At 42.4% G+C, this 27,057-nt stretch overlaps 1 protein-coding gene across 1 annotated transcript in view; it reads left to right on the top strand.

The window, feature by feature from the left end:
- Positions 1-15,679: 15,679 nt before the first annotated feature.
- LOC142968489 (single-stranded DNA-binding protein 3) overlaps positions 15,680-27,057 on the top strand; it is a 30,108-nt gene continuing 18,730 nt past the window's right edge. Inside the window, exons 1-3 of the mRNA XM_076108369.1 lie at positions 15,680-16,187; positions 22,241-22,313; positions 22,950-23,011. Coding sequence (XP_075964484.1) covers positions 16,132-16,187; positions 22,241-22,313; positions 22,950-23,011 — 191 coding nt within the window. The 5' untranslated portion in view covers positions 15,680-16,131. The remainder of the gene's footprint in view (positions 16,188-22,240; positions 22,314-22,949; positions 23,012-27,057) is intronic.

Consider the following 27,057-nt stretch of genomic DNA (forward strand, 5'->3'; position numbering starts at 1 on the left):
TGGAGTTGAACAATGGTGGAATTACAGTTGACCCCTCTTCAATAAATCCAGTCAACGTTAGGTTGTGCCTTGGCAATCCATCAGCCTCCTATATAGCTTTAAATTAGAGTTTTCATTCTGGCCCTGTGATAAAGGTGATAAATTCAAAGATCTGACCGGACTTGGCAACTGAACCTGGTTATTATAAATTTCATGATCAATACATCTTAAGCCGCCTTTTAGATATGTGCATAGATAAACGTGCGGAGTGCGTCCATTGCTGCATCTATCTTATTACCACATGTGTTAAGAAAAAAACATGTTTATGAGAAGGGACTGAATTTGTGCGCAGTGCTGCATACGTGACTGTTTTTGTGCATGTGTGTGCGCATGCAGCGTGGGTCAAGCCCCTTGGAAACAGCAGCAGAGGTCCTCTGCTTTTAAGTGGATTAAAAACTCCAGCACAATCCCCAGGGCCAGCAGGCATTGGACAGACTGGGTGTAGTTTAGATGAGGACTTAAGACTGATTATCTCTCATGCTGCCTTTGTTTTTGCTGCTACTGTTGCATGTATGGGTAATACAGTGTACAGTACATGGAAATGTCTCTGCTGTCAATGTTAGCAGTGAGACCGGTATTAGCCAGTTAGTCTGCAAATTAGTGTGTTTGTAGTTTTACCATCTGTGTTGAATCTTTCGCAGCCCATAGCTTCACTCTGAACATCAGCCGCTACCAACTTTGTCGTGCTGCCGCAGTGGAAAGATTCCTCAGCTCTGAATGTATATACCTGCAGAGTGTTTATGTTTAGTCTGCCATCTTATCTACTGCTGTAATACGTGAGCTCCTGTTATGGATTCCCTGGGACCCAGTGTGTCACTCCCATACTTCTTGCAATGCGTCAGCACCAATTAACCAGGTCAATATTTCTGTGCTCCAGTTGTTGCAAGTCTGAGTCTGACACTGATCCGTCTCATACCACAAAATATTTTGGTGCCCAACTGTGTATTAATCGGTGTACTTAAGTATAAATCGGCCTAATGTCTTGTGTAAATAACAAGTTTTATTCATTATTTTTTCTGATTCAAAGCCAAAAGACGGAGTTCATTATTTAATATTTAGAGACATGGGTTAGCATACAACAATAAGGATTAAGAGTCACTTTTCTTAAATGTAATATCGAACACATTTAATGTTTGTCCTAAGCAATATATTTTTGTGAATTCAGTAGTTGTTTTTTTCTTTTTGTGACCCCACATGATCTTCATAACCTCTATAATATTCTTAGGATTTATGAGGCTTGGAACCAATGAAACAAATGAAAGGATCCAGCTTTTTTCACTTCCACACATGTCGGGACAGAGGAATAGCTGTTGTTAGATTAAGTGAGCATAGGTTTTCAAACGTAATGACAATAACAGTATATTAATGATAATAGTGGGGTGTGGATCTGGCTTCTAAAATCACATGATCTGCTCTGTCTCTGTCCCTCCATGCTTCCCTGTTACTGTTGCTGTCCACTCTATACAACCCAATGAAGCAGAGATGCTATGAAATGAATGTTTAAGGAAGTAATGACTGTCAAACAGTTGTGCTCTCAGCCAACAGGATGACAATGTCTTCGGCATACAGAAGGCGATGTGCTCTACTAATCTGACTCTTTGCTTTGTTTTATCACTTCATTTGTTTTAGACACGGATGCATTTGTTTTGTGTTTCTTACGTTGTGGCCTGAAAAACCCAAATCTGCAAACTCTAGTGAATTCATTTGACCACGGGTTGTGTTCTAATTGGGTTCAAATGTTGTTGTGCATATTACAAAATAACATACATTACATATTTGCTGCTAAATGCCAGTTTGCATGGTGATGTATGTCTTTGATTTAAAGGTTCCACTTGCCTATCCAGCACCGGCTAATTTTCTATTTTGTTGAATATGTCTTTGCTTATGGATGTTTTCTCAAGGAAACATACGAAAACTTCAAGTATAGACAATCAAATGTAAAGACTGTAAATATGCCAACTCATACCGACACGTTTAGCTAGAGCTTCCTCAAACTGGTCTGCACAAATGGAAGGGGTCAACTCCCTCTTTTTCTTTAATGCTATAGCGTCCTTAGCTTCAATGCTCCGATTGCAGATTGCGCTTTCATTGCCTGACAGTTTTCAGATGACGCACTCCAGAATGCAATGGCATGTGAAATTGATCATGCATAGCTCAAAGCATCTGCATCCCCGTATACTTGCGTGGACCATGTTTCTGCCCCTGCGCGGAAATGGCAGACTTCACCACTCGTAGTGAAAACTACTTTAGAGAGAGATAAGAATGTAAATACATTGAACGACGCTTGATGAAAAAAACAGGTTTAAAGCATGAATATCTTACAGATTATAACGTTAAATCATAATGAGACGACTTTACTGAATTAAGCAATAAGGAATAGCTTGTAGCTAAAGGTAAAGGATGGCCGAGGCTCATAGGGTGGAGGAGGTAGTCCTGTAACCACAAGGATGGCGGTTCGATGGCTGCCACCGGTTCGCATGCCGAAGTGTCCTTTGGGCGAGACGTAGAACCCCAAGTAGCTCCCCGGGCACTTCTCAGCATGCATTTCTCTCACAAGTCTCTTAATGTCTACCTGTATTTCTTGCGGCACTCAAAAGCTGATTGTTAGCTCCGCAGGCATTGAGGCTCTGTCACCAACATTCAGGCTCTTTTTGACGTGTTTTCTGATAAGGTGATCCAACAGATTACATGTTAAGTTTGCTACTGTGTACAGTTAATTTGTGACCTGGATACATTTTATGGTGGTGTTCTTTTCTTCACGTGACAGAGGTTTCAAAATAATGAGTGTTTTTGACAGTAAAAGGAGGCAATCAGCCAAGTTAAAGTTAGTTTCCTTGATAGATATTGACACCGGATTTAATCCATTGAGTGGTGGTTTTATTTTGTTTTAGATTTGAGAATAAAACAAGAGTGGCTTCAGAAGATCTAATAATATCTCTGCTTAGATCTTGCGTGCTGCACTATAATGTTATCTTCTTCACTGCCAAATCGCCAGTTAGCTAGAAGTGGCTAGCTAGCTGCTGCTAACATGTCAAGTGTAGAATTACACACTGCAGCCATATATGTACAAAATACAAGCATAATTGCGAAGCAATTATAGCCATTTCCCCCCACACTTCCCGTCTGAGAAAGCATAATTTTTTTCTGGAGCATATTACATTGTGACGCACACGAAAACCCTGAACCTAAATCTGACCCTCACCCAAAACATGACTCGTCATTTCTCTTTCAGCTATTGTCACACGTCAACCATTCAAGTGCAAGACTTGTTGGACTCGTATGATTTCTCTGGTTGGAAAAAAACCCTCATCACACAGTTGTTATATTGTGACTTAAGAACATGTTGGTGGGAACATTGACTCAAACATGGTCGCTCCTGCATTCAGTTCCTCAATCACTTTTTCTGCTGATCTTTGACCACAGAATTGAGCAAATAGAAATTCCCTCCATTGTTATTTCTGTGGCCACTTGTTGACTATTTTGTAGTCCTTTATGAATAATTTATTCCATTGTTCTGGAGAAGCTTCCACATTTTGGCTTAGCACATTAGGCTCGCATGTCTTTGTAAACTTTTCGGTCTTCTCAAGAATTACGTTGCCAGTAAAGCATCGGCCTCTTCAGACGATCATTTTTACCAAACCGAGCCTTTAAAACTCTCCTTCTTGCTCACGGCACATCTGGTTTCCTAGGACACTTGTGGTTGCCTAGGAATGATGTTGGTTTTTACATGGTGATGACATCACCCTACCCCCGATCCTTAGGGTTGCGGCTCTAGAAAAACTGGTTTAAGTGTCCGAAACAGGGTAAGTTGTAATGTCTGGGAACCAGTTTTTTTTGCGATAAAATGTTTAAAATGTTCAGAAACCAGTTCCAGCACCGGTCCGTGTCGGTGTAAAAGCCTCAGGGGGGAAATGTGATCAGGCCCCAAAGACTCACATGTCTGAGTGTGTGGTGGATGCATGTATACCTGCATGGACATGTGCGCTTACATGTGTGCCTGTCCACGAGTGTCTGTCTGTATGTATATGAGTGCGCGCATGAATTTGTGTGTGGGTGTGGATGAAAGTGTGTGTGTCTACTCCCGCCAGCCTCTAATGGGGATCATGTGTGGAGTCAGCAGCACAGACACACAAAAACATGCTAACCCCCAACCCCCATGCACGGTCTGCATTAACACGCATGTGCACACACACACAAACACACACAGAGAGTGTGCCTCAGTCAGCGAGTTAAGAACAACTCCTAGGGGAGGTAAAGCACCAGTTTGTGTGTGTGTGTGTGTGTGTGTGTGTGTGTATGTGTGTGTGTGTGTGTGTGTGGGTGTGTGTGCATGGCAGAACACACACTCTGTTTCAGAAGGATGGAGGTTTGGGGGAGGGAGGGGGTGTGAGGAAGGCGGAGGGGGAAGGGAGGGAACGAGAATAAGGAAGGGGGGTGAAGAGAGAAAGGAGAAAGATATGGGCAGTGAGCACAGGCAAAAGGATGGAAGGTGTGTGTGTCTGTGTGCGTGCGTGCGTGCGTGCGTGCGTGCGTGCGTGCGTGCGTGCGTGTATGTGTGTGCATGTCTGTGTGCGGACAAGCAGGGAAAGAGAAGGAAAGAGAGAGCGAGAGAGCAGAAGATCGACAGGGAGGATAGAGTGAATGGCTCAGAATAAGAGAAAGAGAGAGAGGTTGAGGGGCCCTGCACGGGGGGAGAGGAGGCCCTGTAGTTTTAGCCGAGGGGCGAGACAGTCAACAACACATGTATCCAAACCTTCAGACAAACCTCTTCGTCCAAGACAATAGCGAGCAAAACAGTGAAGCTCACGAACCTGCTCTGCAATGTTTGCGAGCGTCGCAGCTTTGTCCTTTGTCGTTTCTGTTCATTTCTAATGTTGAGAATGGTTTTGGTGTTGACCCCTAGACAAATCGTTGTTGTTGGGATTGCAATCGGGGTTTTGCTCAATGCGCACCATCTGAAGCAAGAAAACAACAGCGCTACAGATACAGTCAATGTTCAAAACCGTGTAAATAGACAGAAAAACCATTTCTATGTACTGATCAAGCACATCAAGTGTGAACATTGAACTGCAAACACAGCTTAGGGCAATCAAAACGTCTTAAACACTCTTTTCTTGGTTGGCTTTGACTTTTTTCATTATCTGAACATTGTCAGTTTGGTGAGCTCCCTGTCTAAGAAAATGTATTCTTAGTTATTTCACAAACACTTATTATTTTTACTATTTCGATTTTTTGTTTTATATTTACCTTTATCAATGTAAAACAGTACTCCTCCGATTGACCATTGCATTTCTATAACATTGTCAGACTCACAATGGACAGATAAAAAAAAGAAATATTGAAGCAGAACAACTACATAACCCACAACGCAACTGGACCACTGCAGTCCGGTCTGGTAAGCCCACTTCTTTCTACTGCACACCTCCAGAATTTTTTCATTTTCAAACTTGTAATCTTCAGCCCCAACCCAAGTTGGCTCAAGTGACATCAGTGGAGGTAATTTCTCTGATTTTGTGCAGCTCCCTCTTTAAAAGAATGCGTTCCCCAACAAATGTCCAGCAACACAAGCAATAAGTCCGCTGAGCAAGCCCCTGCAGTGCAGAACCTGCAGTTTCGACTACAAAACTACTTGGTTTAGGAAAAGATCGTGGTTTGGGTTAATATAACTGTTAATATAATCTGTTACGTAATTTTGTCCCGTAACTTTACGTAGGTGGCGTTAAGTATAAGTAACAAAAGTAAGGTCAAATAAGTCAACACTGACTTATGGTTTCATCCGGGACACTAGCAGCAGTCTCCTCAGTTTAAGTCCTGTGTTTGTTGACCCATCCATGCACCCTGACCTCCTCCCCGTGTGGACTTTGTTGCTGGTTATACTGCGTCATCTGACTTCCTCAGCGGCAGCTCTGCACATCCTGGCTCACGATTAAGTACGAACACTTAATGAGAACAGCCTGACATGTTAGAGAACAGTTATTAACATCAGCACATAGCATTAACTTGGGTTGTGTTTCTGTCCACCTGACTAATTAGAGCCCAAAATTCACTCTCCTTTTAGTTCTGTTTTAGTCTCCACCAACCCCAGAGGGAAACAAAACATCTGGCTCCTTGGCGACTAAATCCTTCACTATGATCTCCTGCTAGTCGCTAACGTTGTCTGTCGTTTGGTGCTCGGCAGGTATACATTGGGTTTTTCGAAACTTTTTAACAGCTGCCTGCTGCTGTAAAAAAAACACAGATGAGAGCCGTGAGACTGATCCAAAACTGTGAAACCGAAACTATGGGGTGCTGTAGTGTCAGGTGATAAGAAACGTAGAAACTTGATTAAATATTCACAAGTTTTAAAGTGGTTCACTTTCAGATTTTGGGTCCATTTGATCAACTACGACTTTGAGGCTTATGGATATTGTAGTGTTTAGAGTTATAATAAACTGGACCCCTTAGAAACCAAGTTTAGATCTTCATAAAAAGAAAACTTTCAAAAAGTTGCAGAAAAAATACTTCCACAACAAACAGCTCTTCTAAATTCGTAACTTTGTGTTTATTGGGTAAATAGATATTCTTTAGTTATGTTAACACAAGGTATTGACAAAATAGCTAAAAAATTCATCAGCACACTTTTACAGTAGCAGTTGTTAATATGCTAAGAGCGATTACTGGACTGTGAACAACGTCGCTTTAGTAGCTTAACACACCTTTCTCAAGCTCAGAAGGTGTCAGAAAAACAGCGTCTGAAATGACTCTACTAGTTGAAAGAAAATAACATCTGTAGATTGTCTGCACAGCCAATTATGCCACCGCACACTCGTGTTTGTGTCTCTGATAAAAAAATTGAAAAAAAGGTCTCGTAACTGTTCAAACGTTTTCAAGAGGATACGCAATCTGGATCCAATTTGACATCCAAGTCAACATGTGTTTCTGTCGCGAGCTTTCAGGTCAAATGTAAATAAAGGACTGGGAGCATTTTTATGTTGTGAATTCTTCACACAGAGGAAAAAAGAAAATTGCCACATTTCTTAATCTATACCAAATGTATGACTTTATGCCTCAGTGGCGTGTTGGATGAAGTGTTTCAAGCCTTCATGTCTTGAATGTATTCACATGGTTTGTTATTGAATTCAGGTAGAGAAAACACTAGCTTTGTTTCCAACTTAACTTTCATTTGAAATGTTCATAGCTACATTTACCAGCATGTAAATAATTCCCATTTCAACACTGTTACTGTTAGACATTCCAATCATTTGTTGGCATAAAGTAGCTAAACATTATCTGTTACAATCACATCAGAATTGTCTGATAAACGCGATATTAGCATGTAAATATTCAAGTAATTTACTGTTTTTAGTATTTGCTGTTGTTGGACGCTGACAGGACACATTTTTTTATTCTGACAGCAACGAGATGATTTTAACAGAGATTGTGGTAAAACACTGAATGGTTGAAGCGAACAGCGGAGAGATGCCACAGGAAACTGAAACTGAATCAAGTAAACTAAAAGGCACATTTAAGAGAAACTAACACACTTGACTTTTTACTATAACTTTCGTTTATTCAGGGTAAATGTGCTGAAACTTTTTTTATGGAGAACAACAGCCAGGAGCAATCACTTTCCGGAAATATAACACCTAACTTCCCCTAAAATCTTGAATTATTGTTGTTACATTTTGATTGAACAAGATACTTTTTTTTTTGTGATGCAGGTCAAGCCAGGCTAGCTGTTTCTCCCTCCTTCCACTCTTTATGTTAAGCTGAACACATCGCCTACAGGCTCTAGCTCCATACTCCACACAGACGAGAGGGGTAACAATCTTTCAATCTTCTCATCTAACTCTCTTTTAAGAGCGCAAATAAGCGTATTTCCCAAAATGTTGAACTACTCCTTTAGTGACATGCACAATTCCACAGGGAGTAAACATAAATGGAGGTAAATGGCCTTGGTTTTCCAAACACAGGGGAGTTGTCCATTTCAAAAAAAGGCCCCTACAGCTGAATAAGGTGTGAGGTCATTAACTTCCATGTTACTTTGTCAGATGCTGCAGTGTGTGTGTGTGTGTGTGTGTGTGTGTGTGTGTGTGTGTGTGTGTGTGTGTGTGTGTGTGTGTGTGTGTATGTGTGTGTGTGTGTGTTGTTTGTTCTTATGTGTCAGTCCCGAAAGGCATGTCGCTGTCAACCCTGGGAACTTGTGTGTCTGACTGTAAGTCCTCAGTCCTGCCCTCTCAGAAATAGGCCGGGTCAGGTTCGAAAATGTTTCATAAGCTTAGACTGACCTCTTTCCTCTGTGTTTCTCCCTCTTTGCCTTCCCCCCCCCCCCCCCCCCCCCTCTCTCTTTCTCTTGGTGACACCGTCTTCATCTCACCCAAACATCAAAACAATCGACACACAAATATCTTGCACTTCACCTGAAAAGTCTACTCATTTCTCTTTGGCTGCACCATATCCCAACTTCTTGCACTGCTCCCTTGTTCTTCATTTTTAATCTGCCAGAAAAAGTCTCCGTTCTCATTAATATTTCCTGCATTCTGTTTTCTGATAGCTTTGTGTTTCAAGAATAATATTCTCCCTGCTAAACTGACTGAGAGAGGTGACTGAAATACGTGTATGACACCACAGTGTGTGTTTGCAAAAATGCATGTGCACGTCTGTATGTGCAGGTGTGTGCACAAATGTGCGAGTCTGTGCATGCGCAGCAGTTGCCGGTTTGCATGTGCATTTGCGTGCGTGTGAGCATGTAATTGTATTCATGTGTCCCCGTGTTTGTCTCCGTCTACCATTTGACTGCCATCTGAATCTGTGGCACGTACAGCAGAGCTACGAGGCATCAGATAGACAGACAGGAGGGGGGTGAGAAGGAGTGAAGAAGTGGAGAAGAGAACAAGTGAGGTGGAGGAGGAAGAAGAAGAGGAAGAGGAGGAGGGGGAGGGGGAGAGATGAGGACAGAGAGCAGAGGAAGAGAGACAGAGAGAGAGAGAGAGAGAGAGGGACGGCGAGCATGAGAGAGCTAGATAAATAGAGAAACAGAAAGAGAGAGACAGGCTCAGAGGAGGAGGGGGGTTTGGAGGGGGGGCATCAGCATACAGAGGCAGTCTGTGGTCTTCCAAGCAGCAGCAGCAGCAGCAGTAAAAATAGGGGAGAAGAAAAACAACGATGGCTTGAAAGATTAAATTCCTGTTGGAATAGGAAGTGCAGAGAGAGGGAAGGGCAGAGACTGAGGGAGGTAATGGGAGCACTGGGTGAAGGTGCTGGGTTTAGTACACATTGTTTAAAGGACAAATCCACAGTAAAATGCTCAAACACCAGCAAGAAGAACAGCTAGTGATGAAGGACGCTTGCCTGGGTATCAAAGCTACTGTGGACCTTGGAAATAAAAAGAAAGAAATAGTTCGATTCTAAAAAAGAAAAGAGTTTCTTCACATTTTCAACCTTCATACAGGAAGAGCTCCAAGAAGATGCAGAGATACTATTTCTCCAGTGACAGCGGCCTCAGCAGAACATCATTATTTCACAACATATGTTGTGATTTTAGTAAGGGGCACACCTTAACTGGGCTTTATTTCTCTCTTCACATGCACTGCATTTGGCAGGTTCAGGCACATTATCTACAAGTTGGCAAAGGGAATTCTGGGAAATGTAGGAAGGCACCACGGTGGTTCCCACCCCAACCAAAGAGAGATCTTTTTTTCTAAAATCCTTAGAACAATTTTTCGAGGCCTTCAGAGGTAAAACCTATCCAGTCATTTGTAAGAAAATAAGACAAAATCAGAGGGATTCCATCTTAATTTGTCTTCCTGAAGTTTCTTCCATTTTTTCTGGTGTTTTTTTCAAATCGAGGGTCAAATTCTGTGCAGATTGTAAAGCTCCTTGAGGCAAATTTTCTGATTCATAAATAAAATTGATGTGACTTGAGTACAATCAGAGAAAATCCACATCAACCTGTGTAGCAAAAATATGGTTTCTCATGCTTCCTATACCCTGTTAATCATCTCACAATCCCTCAAATGTATCCTGCGAAACCCTTTATGAAGCCTTGACCTCCACATTGGGAGACACTGAAATATCCTAAATAATCTCTACTCCAAAATAACACACAGATAACCGAAAACGTTTCAAAGTTTGTGGGTGAATTTTAAACCTGCCTCGCTCTGGAGAAAATTAATTTGAATTAACTTTCAGCCGGCTTGATGGATAATGATTCTCCCAAATGTCAACATTGTTCTTACATTGTCAAATTTTCCGTGACAATGGTTAGGAATTTTGATTTACATTGATAAGACACAAAGAAAATCTTCTTTTATTGAAATTCATTACTCCGAACTCACAAAAGGAAACGCCTGTTTTTTTCAAAAGAATACATGAAGGGAGGAAGTGATTGCTAAGTGCTGGAACAGGTCCCACATCTCTCCCAGAAGCCAATGAGCCCTGATAGAGAAATTCCAACAAACTGACTGATTGGCGCTGCAAAGGATGCCATTCAATTAGAAATGAACATGTGAATGGAATGCTTCTGAGAGGGATCTGGAGTGATGAAAAATACAGGTTTGGCATGATTGAGCTCAAACCTGTTTGGGGATTGCTCATGTGTGCCTTCGTGTATATGTGTGTGTGTGTGTGTGTGTGTGCGTGTGTGTGTGTGTGTGTGTGTGTGTGTGTATGTGCACTCTCCCTGATAGGATAGGGGCTTCGTTAGGGTAATTACAGCTTTGCTATGTAAATAAGCCTGTCATAGAGGAGAGAGACACACCCACCTCTTTTTCAGACCCAATTAACCTAACTCCCCAGGAATTTACATACCTAACAATCTACAGCGCGCACACACACACACGCACACCAAAATCAACTCCAACACTACTGCATGCACACTTGTATACACTTTATCAAAGTGCAAATATACTTATCCATGCGTTCATGCATTCACCAAAATTTCTCTTTCCATACAGAGCCAGGCAGCGCAGTGTTTGTGTGTGTGTGTGTAAACTTGAGTCCTTTTGTGTGTTTTCGATCCAGGTTGAGGCGGTAAACTACAGCTAGCCAGGTGATATCTAAATGCATAAGGCATCATCCCGGGCTAACTGGCTGCTGGAGCTGTGGTGAGCAGCATCTATCATCTGAGGCCGCTGATGAATGTCTGTCCTGAGTGGCTCTGTGGCTTAGTGAGGGAAATGAGTCATGGTGGAAGGAGAATGGAGGGAGAGTGGGGAGTGGGGAGAGGGAGGGGGGGCAAGGTGGAAAGACGAGGGAGAGGGGCGCAAGGGAGAGGATAAAGCAAAGAGGTAGAGGATGAGAGAGAAGAGAAAAGAGTGGGAGTGATGAAGAAAGAGAATGCCGAAGATAAAGATGGAGAGAAAGGCTGAGAGAACACGAAATAGGAATATTCAATAAGACTGAAGGGTGGAGATCCATTGGGAAGGAAATTAGAGGAAGTGTGAAGGTGCAGAAGGAAAGAAGGAGAGACGTGAGGAGTCAGAAGAAGAAGAAGAAGAAGAAGGAGAATGAACAGTATGAGGAGAAGCATGAAGCAGGAGACAAGAAGAGGGAGAACGGAAGTGGAGGAAGAAGGGGAAGGAGGGAGGAGAAAGAGAGAGAGAGAGATGAAGGATGTGGGTGCATGAGGAAGAACAGAGGGAGATAGTGGCGAGAAGGCAGGAAAGTGGGTCAGAGGAGAAGACTATGATGTGGAAGAGGGGGAAGAAGAGAGTGATGAGGCAAGATGGAGAGATAGATACCAGAGGGAGAGGCAAGAGAGGGATCATAATGGAAGTTTGGAGGCCAGCGTTGCCAGGTGCCCAAAACCAAATAATAAACCAAATAGGACTCCAGAGTTTGCAAAGAATATGAATCTGGGCCAAAGGTCTGCGCTGTGGTTCAGGACATACTATGCATGTCAGCAAACTGGGTAAACAGGTAGAACAATTTGTATTATAAACCATAGCAAACAAAGCTGTTTGACACTTAATGGAAGTTGTGAAATACAATCACAAAGAGTTTTAAAAGAGGTTAATGCCTCACAAGGTCTCAGCAGAGATTGTATTATTAAGGGCCGATCCAGTAAATATACATTATTGAAAGAGTGTAATGTGCAAAGAATAATCGGGCTGCTTCTAAATAGATTTCCTGCAATTTCACTATTGTGGGGAAATAAAACTGGAATCCAGGTTTCCATCTAAATGTAATGCAAGTTTTAACCGAACATACAGGAGAAATTGGCAAAACAAAATGCGAATGATTGCGCGTTTATATATTAGGAGTTGGTTTATCGCGATAAATGGCTTGGGTGCCATTTGCAACCATTGCAGAGGAAGAGGGCACAACAAGACTGTAAATAAAGAGTGCCAGTCAAACCTGAAACGGTGGAACACGTGATAGTATTAATGTTTGTTTCATATATTAATTTCATAGCTCAAATGCAGTATTTAACAATGAACAATAAACTCTCAAATGACAATATACCCAAGGACATTTACCTTTGTTAATACCTGCAATACTGTCATTTAAATGTATAGACTGCTGCCACTTTATCTGCACTGTTCACTCCACTTTTTTACATTCTCTTTTATCTTTTAACTATGTTTAGTATTTATATGTCTAATATTTTGTATATTCTGCACATTGTGGTCTATTTATATCTGATATTTAGTTTATTTAGCTATAATACATTTCTTGTATTCGCATTGTGCACTGCCTAGGAGTTTGATGCAATAACATTTCACTCTATGTATCTAATTCATTTTATTTCAAATTCTTATTAGCGTCTCCATTCGGGTTTTTTTAATGCACAAATTGAAAATGTGAATGAAAACAGTTGGACGGAAACACACTTAATAACATGGTTGAAGTTGTTGTGCAATCTTATATTTACAATTTTCTGAATTATCAATGGCATGGTGCAAAGGGTTATGTTATCGTGCTAATACAGTAATTCCATACGAGTGAATGGCGGGAGGGATGGACAGGAATGAAGCATGTGTACACAACACTAACAACTTATATCTGCTCATCTGCATCTGATGAAACAAAGAGAAGGAGAAAACACACGGTGATGCTGCTTGTGTTTATTCTGGGTAAAGGAGGAAGAGCCAGTGTTCCCGGGGATCATTGGGTTCTTGGATCAATACTGGTTCTATGATGAGACAGTGATAGAGTTTGTGGTCTAGAGCTTAAAAGATATGGCTACACCATCACTTTCTCGCTTTCTCTCTCTCTCTCTCTGTGAGTACGTTCAAGCCGGCTAAATTTGGAAATGCATCTTGATCTCAGTGTTTTTACCGTCTGTCCACAGTATGCCAACATTTTCACATCCGAAAATGTAGCTTCAGACAGCTGTAGCTCAGATACATCTGAAAATGTCCGTGTAACATTTTAGAGTTGATGGGAAAACAGAACTTTTGGTTGGAGACCGTTTTAACCCTCTAATCCTCACTGTGATCACTCATTCTGTAAAGCCTACATCATTTTTTTGCAATCATCAAATTGTCATTTGCTCAACAGTGCAGAGGCGCAAAATCCCCTCACCTGGTTAAGAGGTATATTTATGAGCCAGGATTAGTTACTATTCTACGCACATTCAGTTTTCTGACAACAGACATTTTATTTGGACAAAGAAGAGGATATTTAACCCTTTTCTGTTATTGTTTTGGCATTTCAGTGTGGATGGAGATCATTACCAAAACATTCATTACATAAATGCAAAACAGCGTTTTCAAATTTAGCTGGTTTAGTGAGAACACAAATATTAAAAGATTAAAAAGATGATAATGCTTAACCAGACCAGTTGCTGGTGATTATTGTCTGTGTATGAGCATGTAATTCTACAAGTACTTCCACTTACAATAGCTTTAACTGGAACAAAGAAAATGGCGGAGGGAAGAAAAAAATGTCAAGGTGTTTTTTTTTGCTCGTCTTACTCTTCATTTCTGTTTAAGTACAATTCAATGTATTTAAAACACAAAACGTAAATCGCTTGTAAAACCACATTATTCTATGTCTATTATGTCTTTCATATGTGTTGATTACATACAATATTTCAACAAGGTAAATTCTTGCCATTTATAGAGATAATGCTCCTCGCTCCTGTTCTTTCATTATTTTCTTATTCTATTGTTCCTCTATTCTTTTATATCACATCTGCTTATCATGTTTGTATTCTCATGTTTCAAAAAAAAAAACCAAGCCCTACCACACAGAATGTATTTTCTCTCTCCCTCTTCCCCTCTCTCTCTCTCTCTCTCTCTCTCTCTCTCTCTTCCCCTCTCTCTCTCTCTCACATACACACAAATGCATGCACTTGTCTCCACACATACACACACCGCCGTGCGCACAAGCACACACGCACACAGACAGTCAGCTGTGCCCTTCCCACAGCTAGTAGCACGAAAACAGAACACACCGCCTGTCCCTGCCTTACACACACACACACACACACACACACACACACACACGTGCACACACACAAACTCTGCAACTGCCCTCTACACACTCTTAAAGGGACATGACACAGACTTATACATCGCTACTGAGAGCCGACGGCATACCTGGACACTAAATACACGTTATGAATAGCTGTAGCATACTACATTATAATGGTATTGATTAAAATGATGTGTGTCTATATGAATATAACCCTGGCAAACTTTTTGAAGGCTAAACTAGAGGAAAGTGTCATGTGTTGTTGTCTGGGAGTGGCTGACATATTGAGAATGTAATCATTCTGCTAGTTTTTTAACACAGAGGTAAAGCAAGAACCTACAATGTGATTGTTTAAAAAATGTAAGTTCACTTCATTGTTTGACCGATGGCAACCATTTGTGCATGATGTTTTCTTATTGTTACATATTGTATTAATCCCTCATCATTCTGTTCATCAGATGGTCAGTTTGTTTGTGTACAGTTTGGATGAAATGAGTACTGATGTACTATATTGTGAGAGCGGCATACACAAGACCATAAAGATATTGTAATGTAATTGACCTGCAATTGTGCTGGGGTGTAATGTCCTATATCTAAATGAAATGTTAACATTTAAACTAGGTAAATAGGAAGATCGCTTTAAAATCAAGACGATGATTGCTGCTCTAAATCTGCTCTTTGGTAAAGACGGAACATTTTGGAGAATCTGTGAAAAACTGGTGGGGGAGCCTTCGCAATAAGGATGAATAAAAACAGACATTATAGACAAATAGAGAAGTATTTTTTCGTCCATATCGTTCAGTTTGTCTTTAGGTGTTTACTAAGATTCTAAAACTCCTTCATCTTCTTCTGGGAAAATGCTAAATAAAAATATTAAATAAGGACCTGGTAGTCCATGGGCAGCAGTTTGGGAAAACAAACAATAAAACCAGTCATCGCTTCCTATTTGCAGTTTTATAATCTGGTAATTTAATAACCTCAATCAGTGGTGTGCGTAGGCCGTCTGAGGGTCAAGTTATTAGGAGGCACCTTTTATTTGTGTGTAGTAAGGGGAAATGTTCAGCTGTCCTACGGTCCAACAGGTACTTGGGTCGAACACAGGGGCGACACGGGGGGGGGGGGGGGGGGCACTCAGGTGGGTATTTGGGTAAATGTAGCCCCCCAATAGTGTGACATTAGGATAAAAATGAAACATTGAAACATACCAATAGAATACCAGATATCATGGTTAAATGTACGTTTTAAAACAGTAATAGCAAGTAGTATGAGCAAGTATGTACTGTACATAAACACATATGCAATGTAAGGCCTAAACTTGAAGGCCTCCAGAAGACAACTTGAACTTTAGCGAAGTCGACAAAAACTGAGACACTGTGGCTTTAAGAAGCCCCCACCCTCTCACAACAGGGGGGGCGTGAGCTGAATCCAGGAACAGCGATTGAAAAAAAAAAAAAAAAAAAAAAAAAAAGCTCCACCAGTGGACTGTTTCAAGTTCCCCCCGGCTGAAACCCTGCCTGATTTGTGGGCAATGTTGGGGATGTAGAAAAAAAAGGAAACCGAAGCAAAGAGAGCGCAAGGGAGAGATAGGGAGACAACACTAACTGGGTAGCTATGGAGATAGTAGGTTTTCCTGGTAGCTTTCTTTGACAGGTGTCGAGTGGGATAAAATAAAGTATCAGAACAGCCTCCAAGATGTACGGCAAGGGTAAAGGAGCTGTGGTCCCCTCCGATAACCAAGCGAGAGAAAAGTAAGTAAATTATTGCACTGTCACAACAGAGATCCAGTCAAGAAGAGTGTGCTAGGTAGCTAAACTTGCTAACTGATGTGAGGCAGCTCACTTCAGCAGGAGCACGCATGTTCAGCAAGCTCTTTAAAAAAAAAAAATTAACACACAAGCTCCAAAAGTGATGCTGCGATAGTTTATTCTTTGTGTTCACCACTTTGCGTGTCGTGGTGCCTCTTGCATCCTCCCAACTACACAGGCATGGCTGCTAAGTTAGCTCAAGCAGCTAGCCACACTGCCAGTTTCACTCTCCTCTCCAATGCAAAACAAAGAGTGGGTGTTTTAGCGACTAAAGTTGCACCACCTCTAAATGGAGGAAGTGTCGCTGCACATGTTTTTCAGCAATAATTCATAAATATGCGCTTTTTGGAGGGGGGGGGGGGGGGGGCTGAATTGCCTGCAAGGAGCATGGATGGGGATCCCACTTTTAGTTCCATCTCGCCCCAGTGTGAGGAACAATGCATTTGTGAGTGTGACGCTGTGCATTGTAGCTAGCTTGGCTCTTTTTTTTTTGTGTGTGTGTGTGTGTCGCCCCGCGGAAGCGACAGGTAAAAATAGAATACAGCTGTTTGGGGGCTTTGTCACAAAATAGAACGGCAACGTGTTCTAGACTCTCTCCGCGTTCCACAGTGATACTCTGGCTCCGAACGTGCTGGCTACATTGTATCCATGTGTGTGTGTGTGTGTGTGTGTGTGTGTGTTCGGTCAGCGGAGAGTCGCTGCTACGATCCCCGTGCAAGGAGAGAGAGCTGTGCGCCTCATAACTTTTGTGGCCCGTACAGATTTCCTTCAGTCGAATGAGTGCCGGTGATGAAAACTGCTTGTAATTGCCGCCGCCGCCTGCTATAGGAGACCCAAAATACACGCTTTTTCAGTGTCTGTTTTTGTCAGGAAGCTGAGGTTAGTGTTAGCTTGTGGTGGAAGCTGTAGCCCTCCGATCCCTTTGTCTGCACGCCACCGTCTCCATGCCTGCTGTTCGCTCAGGAAGACACACGCCGCGCGGTTACCAACAATTAAACGATCCGCAGAGGGTTGCAAAAAAAAACCGATCAGAAATATGAATCGACCAAACTGTCTGCGCATCGATTCTGAAATAGATGCCGGTACCCGCAGGTAACTCGCTTTAGCTGATACATACCCGCTAACAAAGCCAACTGAGACATGTACATGCTTTCATTAAACTTTGTTAGATGTAATTGTTTTAAAGCCCTGCGCTCTGTTAATGTGTAAAGGTAGTTCATGTTACATTACAGCTGATTAATCCAGAGGTACATAAGAGGTTAGATCCTCTCCAAAGGTAAAAGCTTTATTCCTCACAGCTGATGGGTTGAACACCAGCAAATGCTCACTGTGACTGGCTGGACCAGTCAGCAGATAGGGGAAGTGAAGGGGGACAGAGTTTTGTATGTTTGAATGAAAATCAGCAGACGCCTCACACCTTAAACTACCATTGCTGTGTTATGAACCCACATTCTTTCTTTTATGCATCGCTCTTTTTAACGTCTTTCTTCATCTGCTTCCGAACTCTCACTTCCCATCTTTCTGCTGCTCCTCAAAGTCCTCGTCCCTCGCTTCAGTGTTGTTGAATTATTGAGACAGACTGAAGCGGCCGCTCTCAGCTTTGCATCACAGTTGAGAGAGAGAGAGACAGAAAGAAAGAGAGGGAGATATGGTGGGCAGACTCATCCATGTTTAAAGAGGGGGTTTTGTCCCGAGCCCCGGGGCAGGATGTCAGGTGTGCCTGGCGGTGTACGTCGGTGAGGTTTCTCACTCTATAGGAGCGGATGTACGCACCGATGTCCCATCTCGGTACGTTAGAGGGAGGTCAGAAGGTCACCTCGTGTGGTGTGATGGTGGAAGTAAATTTAGGTTCAGCTGGAGAGAGGTCGGGCAAAATGCAGACATCAAAAGTGCGTGAGTATGAGTCCTGCTTATATGGTGTAAAACGTAAGTTTCTCCAGGTCATATAACCTTAAAAACCAAGGAAGTAAGGGTTGCTGGAGCTACCATTCAGATTTGTTACCTTGCCTTATGAATATAATTTCACATTCTGGTTGTCTGGTTTTCCATTTTCCTCTCCATCCTGACTCGATTGCCCCTCTGACCCCATGTGCCACCTACTGTTTCTTCCTCTATAAAAACAGGGGCATAACCCTTCTTATGTTCCAGTCCAAACTCATTTCCCTCCTCTTCATTTTTCTTCACTGTCCTACAGCTGCTCCTTCTTCTTCTTCTTCTTCTTCTTCTTCTTCTTCTTCTTCTTCCTCTCCCCCTCAAACTTCTCCTCCTTTTTCTATGAGCTAGCTTCTGAGCTTTAATAATGCAGTAGGCCAGGTGCACGCACACACAGCCCCTTTTACAACCCACACAAGAACACACACACACCACACATAAAAATTTCATTGAAGGCCTCTTGGGGGGGATCTGCAGTATGATCCTCGTATCCCCAGACACAGGACCAAGTCCTTGACTATTCCCTTTTAGTCAAACTCTTATAGAAAACTGCACATGTGTTGAGCAAGCCACCTGCAGTGAACAGGGAGATGCGAACGGTATCAATATTTGAAGCTCTGGCTGTGTCTTAAAGCTTCCTGCGAGCCTTTGCCAGACATTTAAAAACTGTCAAACTCAGTATAGATGCAGGGAATCTATATGTTTTTAAAGTGTGATCAGTAAACGGCAAAGTGCAGAGTTAAAATAAGTGTGTGTGTGTGTGTGTGTGTGTGTGTGTGTGTGTGTGTGTGTGTGTGTGTGTGTGTGTGTGTGTGTGTGTGTGTGTGTGTGTGTGTGTGTGTGTGTGTGTGTGTGTGTGTGTGTGTGTGTGTGTGTGTGTGTCACAATACTAGACTGACCTGCAAGTGGCAGCGACTTACACTCTACACCAGCGGTCACACAGAGCTTTGTGACCTACAAATTGCCAGGAGCCTCAGAAAGTGGTCAGATTCCCTTGGCTAAAGTGTGTGTGTGTGTGTGTTAGCAGAACTGCCGTCTTTAGCCTCTCAACAGCGTCATTTGTACAACAAGCGATGTGTCCCACTGTCTGTGTTGAATTAAGCAAGTCGATGCAGCCAGGATGTTCTGCTGCGGTTAGATATTGTTGTTATGTTGTGCAGTATATGGTAGATGCATTTAGAGTTGAATAATATTATTATTAACCAGTGTAAATCACTCTGGGCAGTATAGACTTCAGGCCACGTCTGCTTTGTTTGTTTGTTCCTCTGGATGTCTGCCCGCTCATTTAGGGTTCCTTATCTTGGTGGCTATCTGCGAGAGGGAACACCCTCAGCTATTTATTACCTCCCGAGCAGGACGGCCCGCTGTACACAGACAGAGACTCGCGTTGTAACTACTATCACTTTTACACAGGCTGGGCTACTAAATGCACATTCAACCTGCGATTGACCTGTTCATAGCAGAAGACTGGTGTCACACTAAACTCTGTGGTCAGCACTGTGGGTCCGTATAAACATTAGAATCACATAAATACCAAGCAAAGTCGATGCTCTGAATCTCTTGCACTTAAACTTTTTAAGCAATTCAAATGTCAACTTTAAAATGATATATTCCGATCAATAATGTACCACAAAATCTGATTCAACAAACCTCTGCTCAGTGCCGGTTAGGAGGATGTTTATGATTCCCGGTCAGATGCTGCGTCGACCCATTCAACCGCCATGTCTGAGAAGATGTGAACTGTATAATGAGCAGCAGTATTTAATCCAGGGTGGTTATTTCAATGCCTAACTAGCCGTGCTATACACACACAGGTAGGAAAGCCGGATGTAAACAAGTCCATCCGTAGCTCTGAATTTAAAACGTTAATAAACAACATTTACTACTAGCGTGTACTCATTAGTATGTGGCGTGCAGATTGCTTTTGACATTCAAGCAGAACTGATCATGTGTCGCGCTCAAATAATAACTTTGTTCTTTGGGATTTTAGATCTTTTTGCTTTGTTAAAGACAAATTTGATCACACCGTTCTTGAGGAGCGTGTATGTAAATCGGCCAGCTGCCGCCCCGCCTCCTGTGATGTCGTTCAGAAAATGTCCCCTGACCATCGGCTCCGTGCTACAGTTATTGTCTATTTGCCTATTCATATCTTTTTTTGCGGACTACGTTTGCATACTAACAATGCGTACTATAAGTAGTAAGAACTGGTCTGACACGTATCACATCTCCATCATTAACACACCACAGCAGATGTAACATGTGAGTCAAGGCATTTAGCAGAAATGGTATCTAAATCATCGTGTTCTTGCCGTGAAAATGTCTTTTTATCATAGGGACACACTCATTTGTTGACTATTAACTAGATGCACCAATGCCATATAGCATTGCATTTAAAGCATAACCACATATATATATACAATGCAATTCGTAAACAATATTATTTTCATTATTGATTAAACAATTCAGCTTGTTATATTTTAGACCAGAGGGTTTCACCCTGCCGCTGAGCGTCTTGTGCTTCATTTCCACGGCTCGGTTCAGCTCGATTGAATCAACTGGACTCACTTTTGGTACCAGCTCCTTTCTCTACATTTCCTTTTCCACTGCCACTAGATCCTCCTCAGTGTAGGTGGGATTTTCAGCTAGCGTCTTTAGCGTCGTCATCGAGCTACACTCGCGGAATCCTTTCACGAGAGCCTATCAAACCTTTTATTGTCCAACTATATATCGTCTTAAAAGGCTGAAATGCTAAAATAGACATCTCCTTCACCCCGCCATTCAACAACAGTTTAAGGAAAGAAAGCATTGGAAGAGCAAATAGGCTGTCACTGTTTTTAACAAGAAACTGCACAACATTATTATCCCACGCCATGTTTCATTGATCAGCTCATTGGCTAATGACGGGGAATATGACACTGAGCTACTGTCCTTCTCATTAGGACCTTATTGGCCTGTCAGAGGCCTGTCTGCTCTGGGCACACAGAGCACTGTCATATCCACGCTGCCGCTCGATTGATGGTCCATTAACAGCCTATTAAACACAACTAAGTGAAGGCGTTGGGAGTACAATGTTGGGCCAATGGGGGTTTCCCACTCCACAGCATGACTCTTGTGTCCGTTAATAGATCCTGGTGGATTGCCGTTATAATAAAAAAGTCACGGCGAGAGCTTTAGAAATATTGTTGAAATTAGTGGGAATGCCTTTCGTGCGAAGCTGTATTTTGCGTGTGTTTTTAAGCTGCAGTTGTGATTTGAAGACGTTGGATGCTCAGGCTTGTTGAGATGCACGTGGGCAGTAGCGGCAGAAGTATACAGACCACAGACGGGCTGCTGACACGACGAGGTCATTTTTCCAGAACCCAGGAACCTTTTTTAGAGGAACTCTGGTGACTCACCTGCATTTCAGCCAGAGAAACTTAGAGCCAGCTTTAGCTCTACCGCCCCAAAAATCCTTCTTCTGTGGTACTGAAGGTTGCTGACTGGTCCAACGCAGCCCTCCAGACAACAGCAGCTTGTCTACATTCATACTGCAAGCAAACACTGGCAGTTTTCTAGCGTTAATGTGAGGACTCGGGGTGGGAAGCTCTTTAATGTCATCGATGTTCAAACTACACACATGCAGCCGACTTTTTATTCATTGAGAAGAAACTCAATGGAGCAGTCGCTGCATGTCTCTGTTCCAGCATCCATTCAAACGACAAAGTCTCACAAAAAATGATGTAATTTAGTTATTTCAAGCACAACCACGAAGCCACATTAATCCATTCTTGTTCTGTTAATACCCAACGTTAACAGTTTTTTGAGATGAGGTAAAGTTGCAAACACAAATTGAGTAAATAACGTGAAGCCCCAGGAAAAGTTCTCGACCAATAGCTCAGGGGCTAATAGATTATTAGATTATTTGATTATTGCTGGAGTGCTTTTGGTTGTGAATGAAGCGGGCCGCACAAAGGAATCTAATCGTAGCTGCAAAATAGAGAGCATTAAGTGCAAATAGGAAGAGTCTTGAGCGTTAAGGAGGCTAAATTTGGTCACTAACAGTTTTGTTTCCCTTTCTGTTACAGGTTAGCGTTATACGTGTATGAGTACCTGCTACATGTGGGCGCACAGAAGTCCGCACAGACCTTCCTGTCTGAGGTAAGGTGACATCAGTCTATAAACCATTGTTTATGCCGCATTTTTATGAAAATTGCTTATCTAGAGCGAAGGACGAGAGATAAAGAATTGATGAAAAAATCTCCAGCAAAGAAATCCAGCACACGTGATGACTTCTGAATGTAAAACAGCTTACCTCATTAGTAGCTATAACTCCAGCCTTACTGAATGTTTACCACAACGGGTGTCGTCAGTGTCAACATGATTACAGAGCGTAAGGTGTTTCATCCATTTTTCGAAAGGAAACCCTATAAAGATACAGATCATGCTCCCTGTCTGCAACAACAACAACAACAACAACAACAACGCATGCAGTGGACGCTTGTTGACATCTGTGGACATTTTAGTGTTTGTATGCGTTGCCTCCTAACAGACAGGCTAACAATGAATGAGTAAACGAATCCAAGACACATTTAACGGGTAGAAAGGGAAACAGAACAGAGACAGAGGGAAGAGATTCAGGAAGATGGAGATAGACAGAGCCAGAAAGATGTCTATCTTCACGTCCGGGGCCATTGACAGTTTGAGACTGACTGATTATATGTTCTTAACCTCCGGACCTGCAGACATAATCCTCTCTCTAGTGGCCGCAAGTGACTCTTTTCCCCTCTCCTCCAGATTCGATGGGAGAAGAATATTACATTAGGGGAGCCTCCTGGATTCCTCCACTCGTGGTGGTGGTAAGCATCACTTTCCTCTGTTCTCCTCTTGTTTGTGAGCACAGTAACTATCCATGTCATGTGCTTGTCAACAGGTTTTTAAAGTACATGTCTTTATAGCTACAGTTGGTAACTTTAAGGAAAACAACTTTTTGTCATATTTGCTCAACACGTCGCATTATTGTGACGGTAGTACATGAGGTATAATCTGAAAAATCACAGGTACCTCTGACTCGAGGTACGCAAGATTTCACCGTGCCCGAAGAAAAACAACCGATCGGAGTCACGGAGTGTCTTAACGCAGCTGTCAATCACTGCCTGTGAACTCCGGTCAAACTGTCAAACCAGGTAGATCAAATATGAATCAAGATCATTTTTTTATTGCCCATTTCTCACCTGAAATGGTTTCAGAAACATATTTTTGTGTACTGTTGAGCTTTAAAGTTAGACGGTTTGCTCCGGTCGGTGGGCGGCGCTTGTTCATGTTGTTGTCTTGACTGTTTTCAACATGGCGGCCGGGTCACAAACTTTCTCATTTAGCAGGTAAAAGGTAACTGAAAACATTTGAGGTGAGAAATAAGCAATACAGTCACACAATCTTGATTCACATTTGATCAGCACAGCTTTGATCACTTTCAGGAGCAGTGATTGACAGCTGCTTTAGACACTCCTCGGCTCCGATTGGTTGTTTTTCTTCTTTCTTCGCATCGATCAGGAGCACAATAATCTGTCTCATGCACTACTGTCAGCATATAGAGACAGCTTCAGAAAATATGACAATTTAGTTTTTTCTTCATGGAGTTGCCAACTGTAGCTTTAAGCGGTGTATCTCCCCCCCCCCCCCAACATGTCTCTTGTGTCCATCCCAGCCCTCCATTATTACTTACTTTTATATGCACAAACAGTAGCTTCACTTGAACATCCATGTTCTAAAGCTCGTGGAAGAGCCATAATTCAGTTGTGACTACATTAAGCTCATATTTAATACAAACATTCAGGTATTTGTGTAACTGTAAATGACCACATTTTGATTTGTTTGATGGTACTGTTCCTGCGTCATGATTAAACATGACTTCCATAGGTGGGAGGTCTAGCAGAGTCTCAGCCTTGGGGTTGACCAGACTCAGCGAGGGCGTGACCCCTCCCTCCCCGTAGTCTCCCCGCCTCCAGTTCTCCATCCTTCACCCGCGTTCCTGAAACAATAGATCCAGATGGTTAGGGAATGGACCCCCCCCCCCCATAGTCCCCCCCCCCCCCCCCATAGTCCCCGCCCCCTCCTCACCCGCTCGTCACCCTTTGTGTGCCCTCCACCTCCTACTTTTCTCCTTTGTTCATGTCGGAGAGGGATTCTTAGCAGATTAACTCGTTGCATTCCATCTTTCTTTGTGTCAACCCCCCCCCCCCCCCCCTCTTTCGTGTCATTCCGGCCCCAGGTTAAGGTTTGACCCGTAGGGTTTGGGTCGTCACCTTAACCACCGGTCAGCAGTTTCACTTGTTTTTGGACGTCACCTGTAGTCCACAGTCGCTCTGTTTCCAAGAAATCCGGATGAGGCGAGGAGATCACACAACACCTTTACAGCCTCTATAAATACACGTTCTACTGTAAAGTCCACGTTGACATGGAACCCTTTCAGAGGGTTCTCCCAAAGCCCGACATAAAGGGTTCTACCTGGAATCACCTGTAAAAGGTTCCACCCAGAACTCCTGTGAGAGCTTCTACAGAGAACCCTTCTGTGGTCTAATGGTTCCACCCAGAACCCTCTCTGGAGGTTCCACCCAGAACCTTTCCACTTTCTACGGGTGCTTACAAGAGGGATCCTGGGTGGATCTTTTAACAAACCCGCTTTCAACAATCCTTCAGGAACTCTTTTTTTCTAAAATCGGTTCCTTGAATGAAATGGGTTCTTAGTAGAACCCTTAGTTTTACGACAAAACCTTCAAAACTGTCAACAAAGAAGAGACCAAAACCAACAAAGTGTTGTCGCCTCTCACAGTACCTTCCACCCTCCCGACGCTTTCTTTGGCACTCCGAGCTCATTTTATTCCGACTAGCGAGGTTTTTCCGGCATTACGGATTGACTCAAAATGAACTACAGTGCTCATGTTCATCATTATGAAAAAAAAAAAAACATGTCACCCAGTGCAACAATGCGGCTCATTTATGTGTTCTATTAGTTTTTGGGCAACAATGGAGATCTGTGTCACAGAGGAATGAGGCTTCAGCTACACAGACAATAACTGTTAGTCGGATCAATTGTTAGATTCGGTCTTTTCAGGGGATTTGTTGACAATAAGATGATATAGTTCATCGCCAGCCTTATCTTTTAAATCAATAAAGATAAACTGACTACTTAAGGCTTAACAACTAAACCACCGTACATCTACTTTTAAAGTGCGATTTAAAAAAAACGGCAGGCAGAACTTGAATACGTTATGCTTGTGTGTATCACATAGTCCTCGCCACTCTCTTCTAAAGTTCATCATGGGACATACCAATGATAATTGTTTATTATGGGATAATATATTGATCTTTCCACTTGCTCCTTCTTCAGGAAGATAAAAGCGCAGCGACCAGAACTGCCACCGGATTCAGAATAGCTCCATTGTGCTGCTGAAGGCCACTGTACTGAAATTAGTATTGTACATATTACAATGAAGCAAATATTTAAGAACCTTTTTGGATGTAGAATTACAGACTTGTAAATATGCTCTTAAATAGTCTTCGAGTGTAACTTTTCCCCTCGGGGGGGGGGGGGGGGTGGCTCTGCTGAGTCAGAAGAATGAACGTCAGGCTTATAAAGCACCATCAGCAATATGAGACCAAGGACATTTTGTAATAAAAAGGAAATTAAGGAACGGAATAATAATTTGAAACCATAAAAGCCTGGCTAAATCCTAAGAATATATATATTTTATATATATATATATATATATATAATATATATATAATTTTATTTTTTTTTGTACACATACAAAATATAATAAAATATATATTTGTTGTTTTTTATCTGTGGGCAAACCAGTCTCCTCCTCCTCCTCTTCTTCTTCTTCTCTCCTTGTTTAGGCTCGTATTAAAAGCAGATAATGAGGTTTGAATCCAGTAGCCTCTGAGCATTTCTCCCCGTTGATGTGTCCTTGAGCATCACACTGACATCCTTATCATCTGTAGCTCAACCATGCACTCTGTCCTTATTTTGGTACGAGGAAGTTTTGCGGATACGTCAATGTAATCAAAATATTATAAATTCCTCTTAAATGTGCTCGAACGACTCACAATGGCGCTCAAGATGAGGGCTGAAGTGGGCCTTCCAAATACGACTGTCTATTGAAGTGCAGAGGTGTATGAAGAAGTCCAGATGTTTGGGAGTCGACATCCCCCGTGTGCGTCGCAGATTGCCAGGACATGTGAAGTGGCTGCCTGATTAGTCCTCGCGTTAGCCATGTTGCCGTTTCACTCGGTTTATAGCACTTCCACTAAATCAATGCACAGAGACTGATTCAATTACGGCCTCTTACAGGTAGCGCACACACACACACACACACACAGTAAGCTTTGTGGCTGGCTGTGTGTGTGTTTGTGATTTTCCACTTGCAGTGAGACAAAAGCTGTCATGGAATCAGTTTATGTATAAAATACCTTCACAATGAGGCCATTTACCAGCCATCTTATATTTTATTATTATCTTTGGTACCGTGGCATCTCTGTCTCAACCAATACTGCAAAAACATGATAGCCTTTGCACCGATCCTGGCTGTAAGCTACAGCTTTCAATCTGTTGATTAGAGACCCCCCCCCCCCATAACTTCAGTGAAACTTCACCCCCAGGTCTAAGCCTAAGTCCACCCACTGCAAAATAAAAAATAAATAGAGAAGCCAAAAAAAAGTGGGCAAGGGGCTGAGTGATGAAATCTCACGAAAGCTTCCACGCAGCGTCGACAAACCTGAACGCTACAGCAGTTTGGGAAATAGCGATGTGGCACGGGTCGCTAAATTTGAGGAATTTATTGTTCATCAGACCACAAATGAGACGAGATGAGCCCCTCCGCCTCACGCCCCGCCACTTGGA

This window comes from Anarhichas minor, unplaced genomic scaffold (genome assembly GCF_050575085.1).
Source record: "Anarhichas minor isolate MPS153535 unplaced genomic scaffold, ASM5057508v1 ptg000040l, whole genome shotgun sequence".
Classification (NCBI taxonomy): domain Eukaryota; kingdom Metazoa; phylum Chordata; class Actinopteri; order Perciformes; family Anarhichadidae; genus Anarhichas; species Anarhichas minor.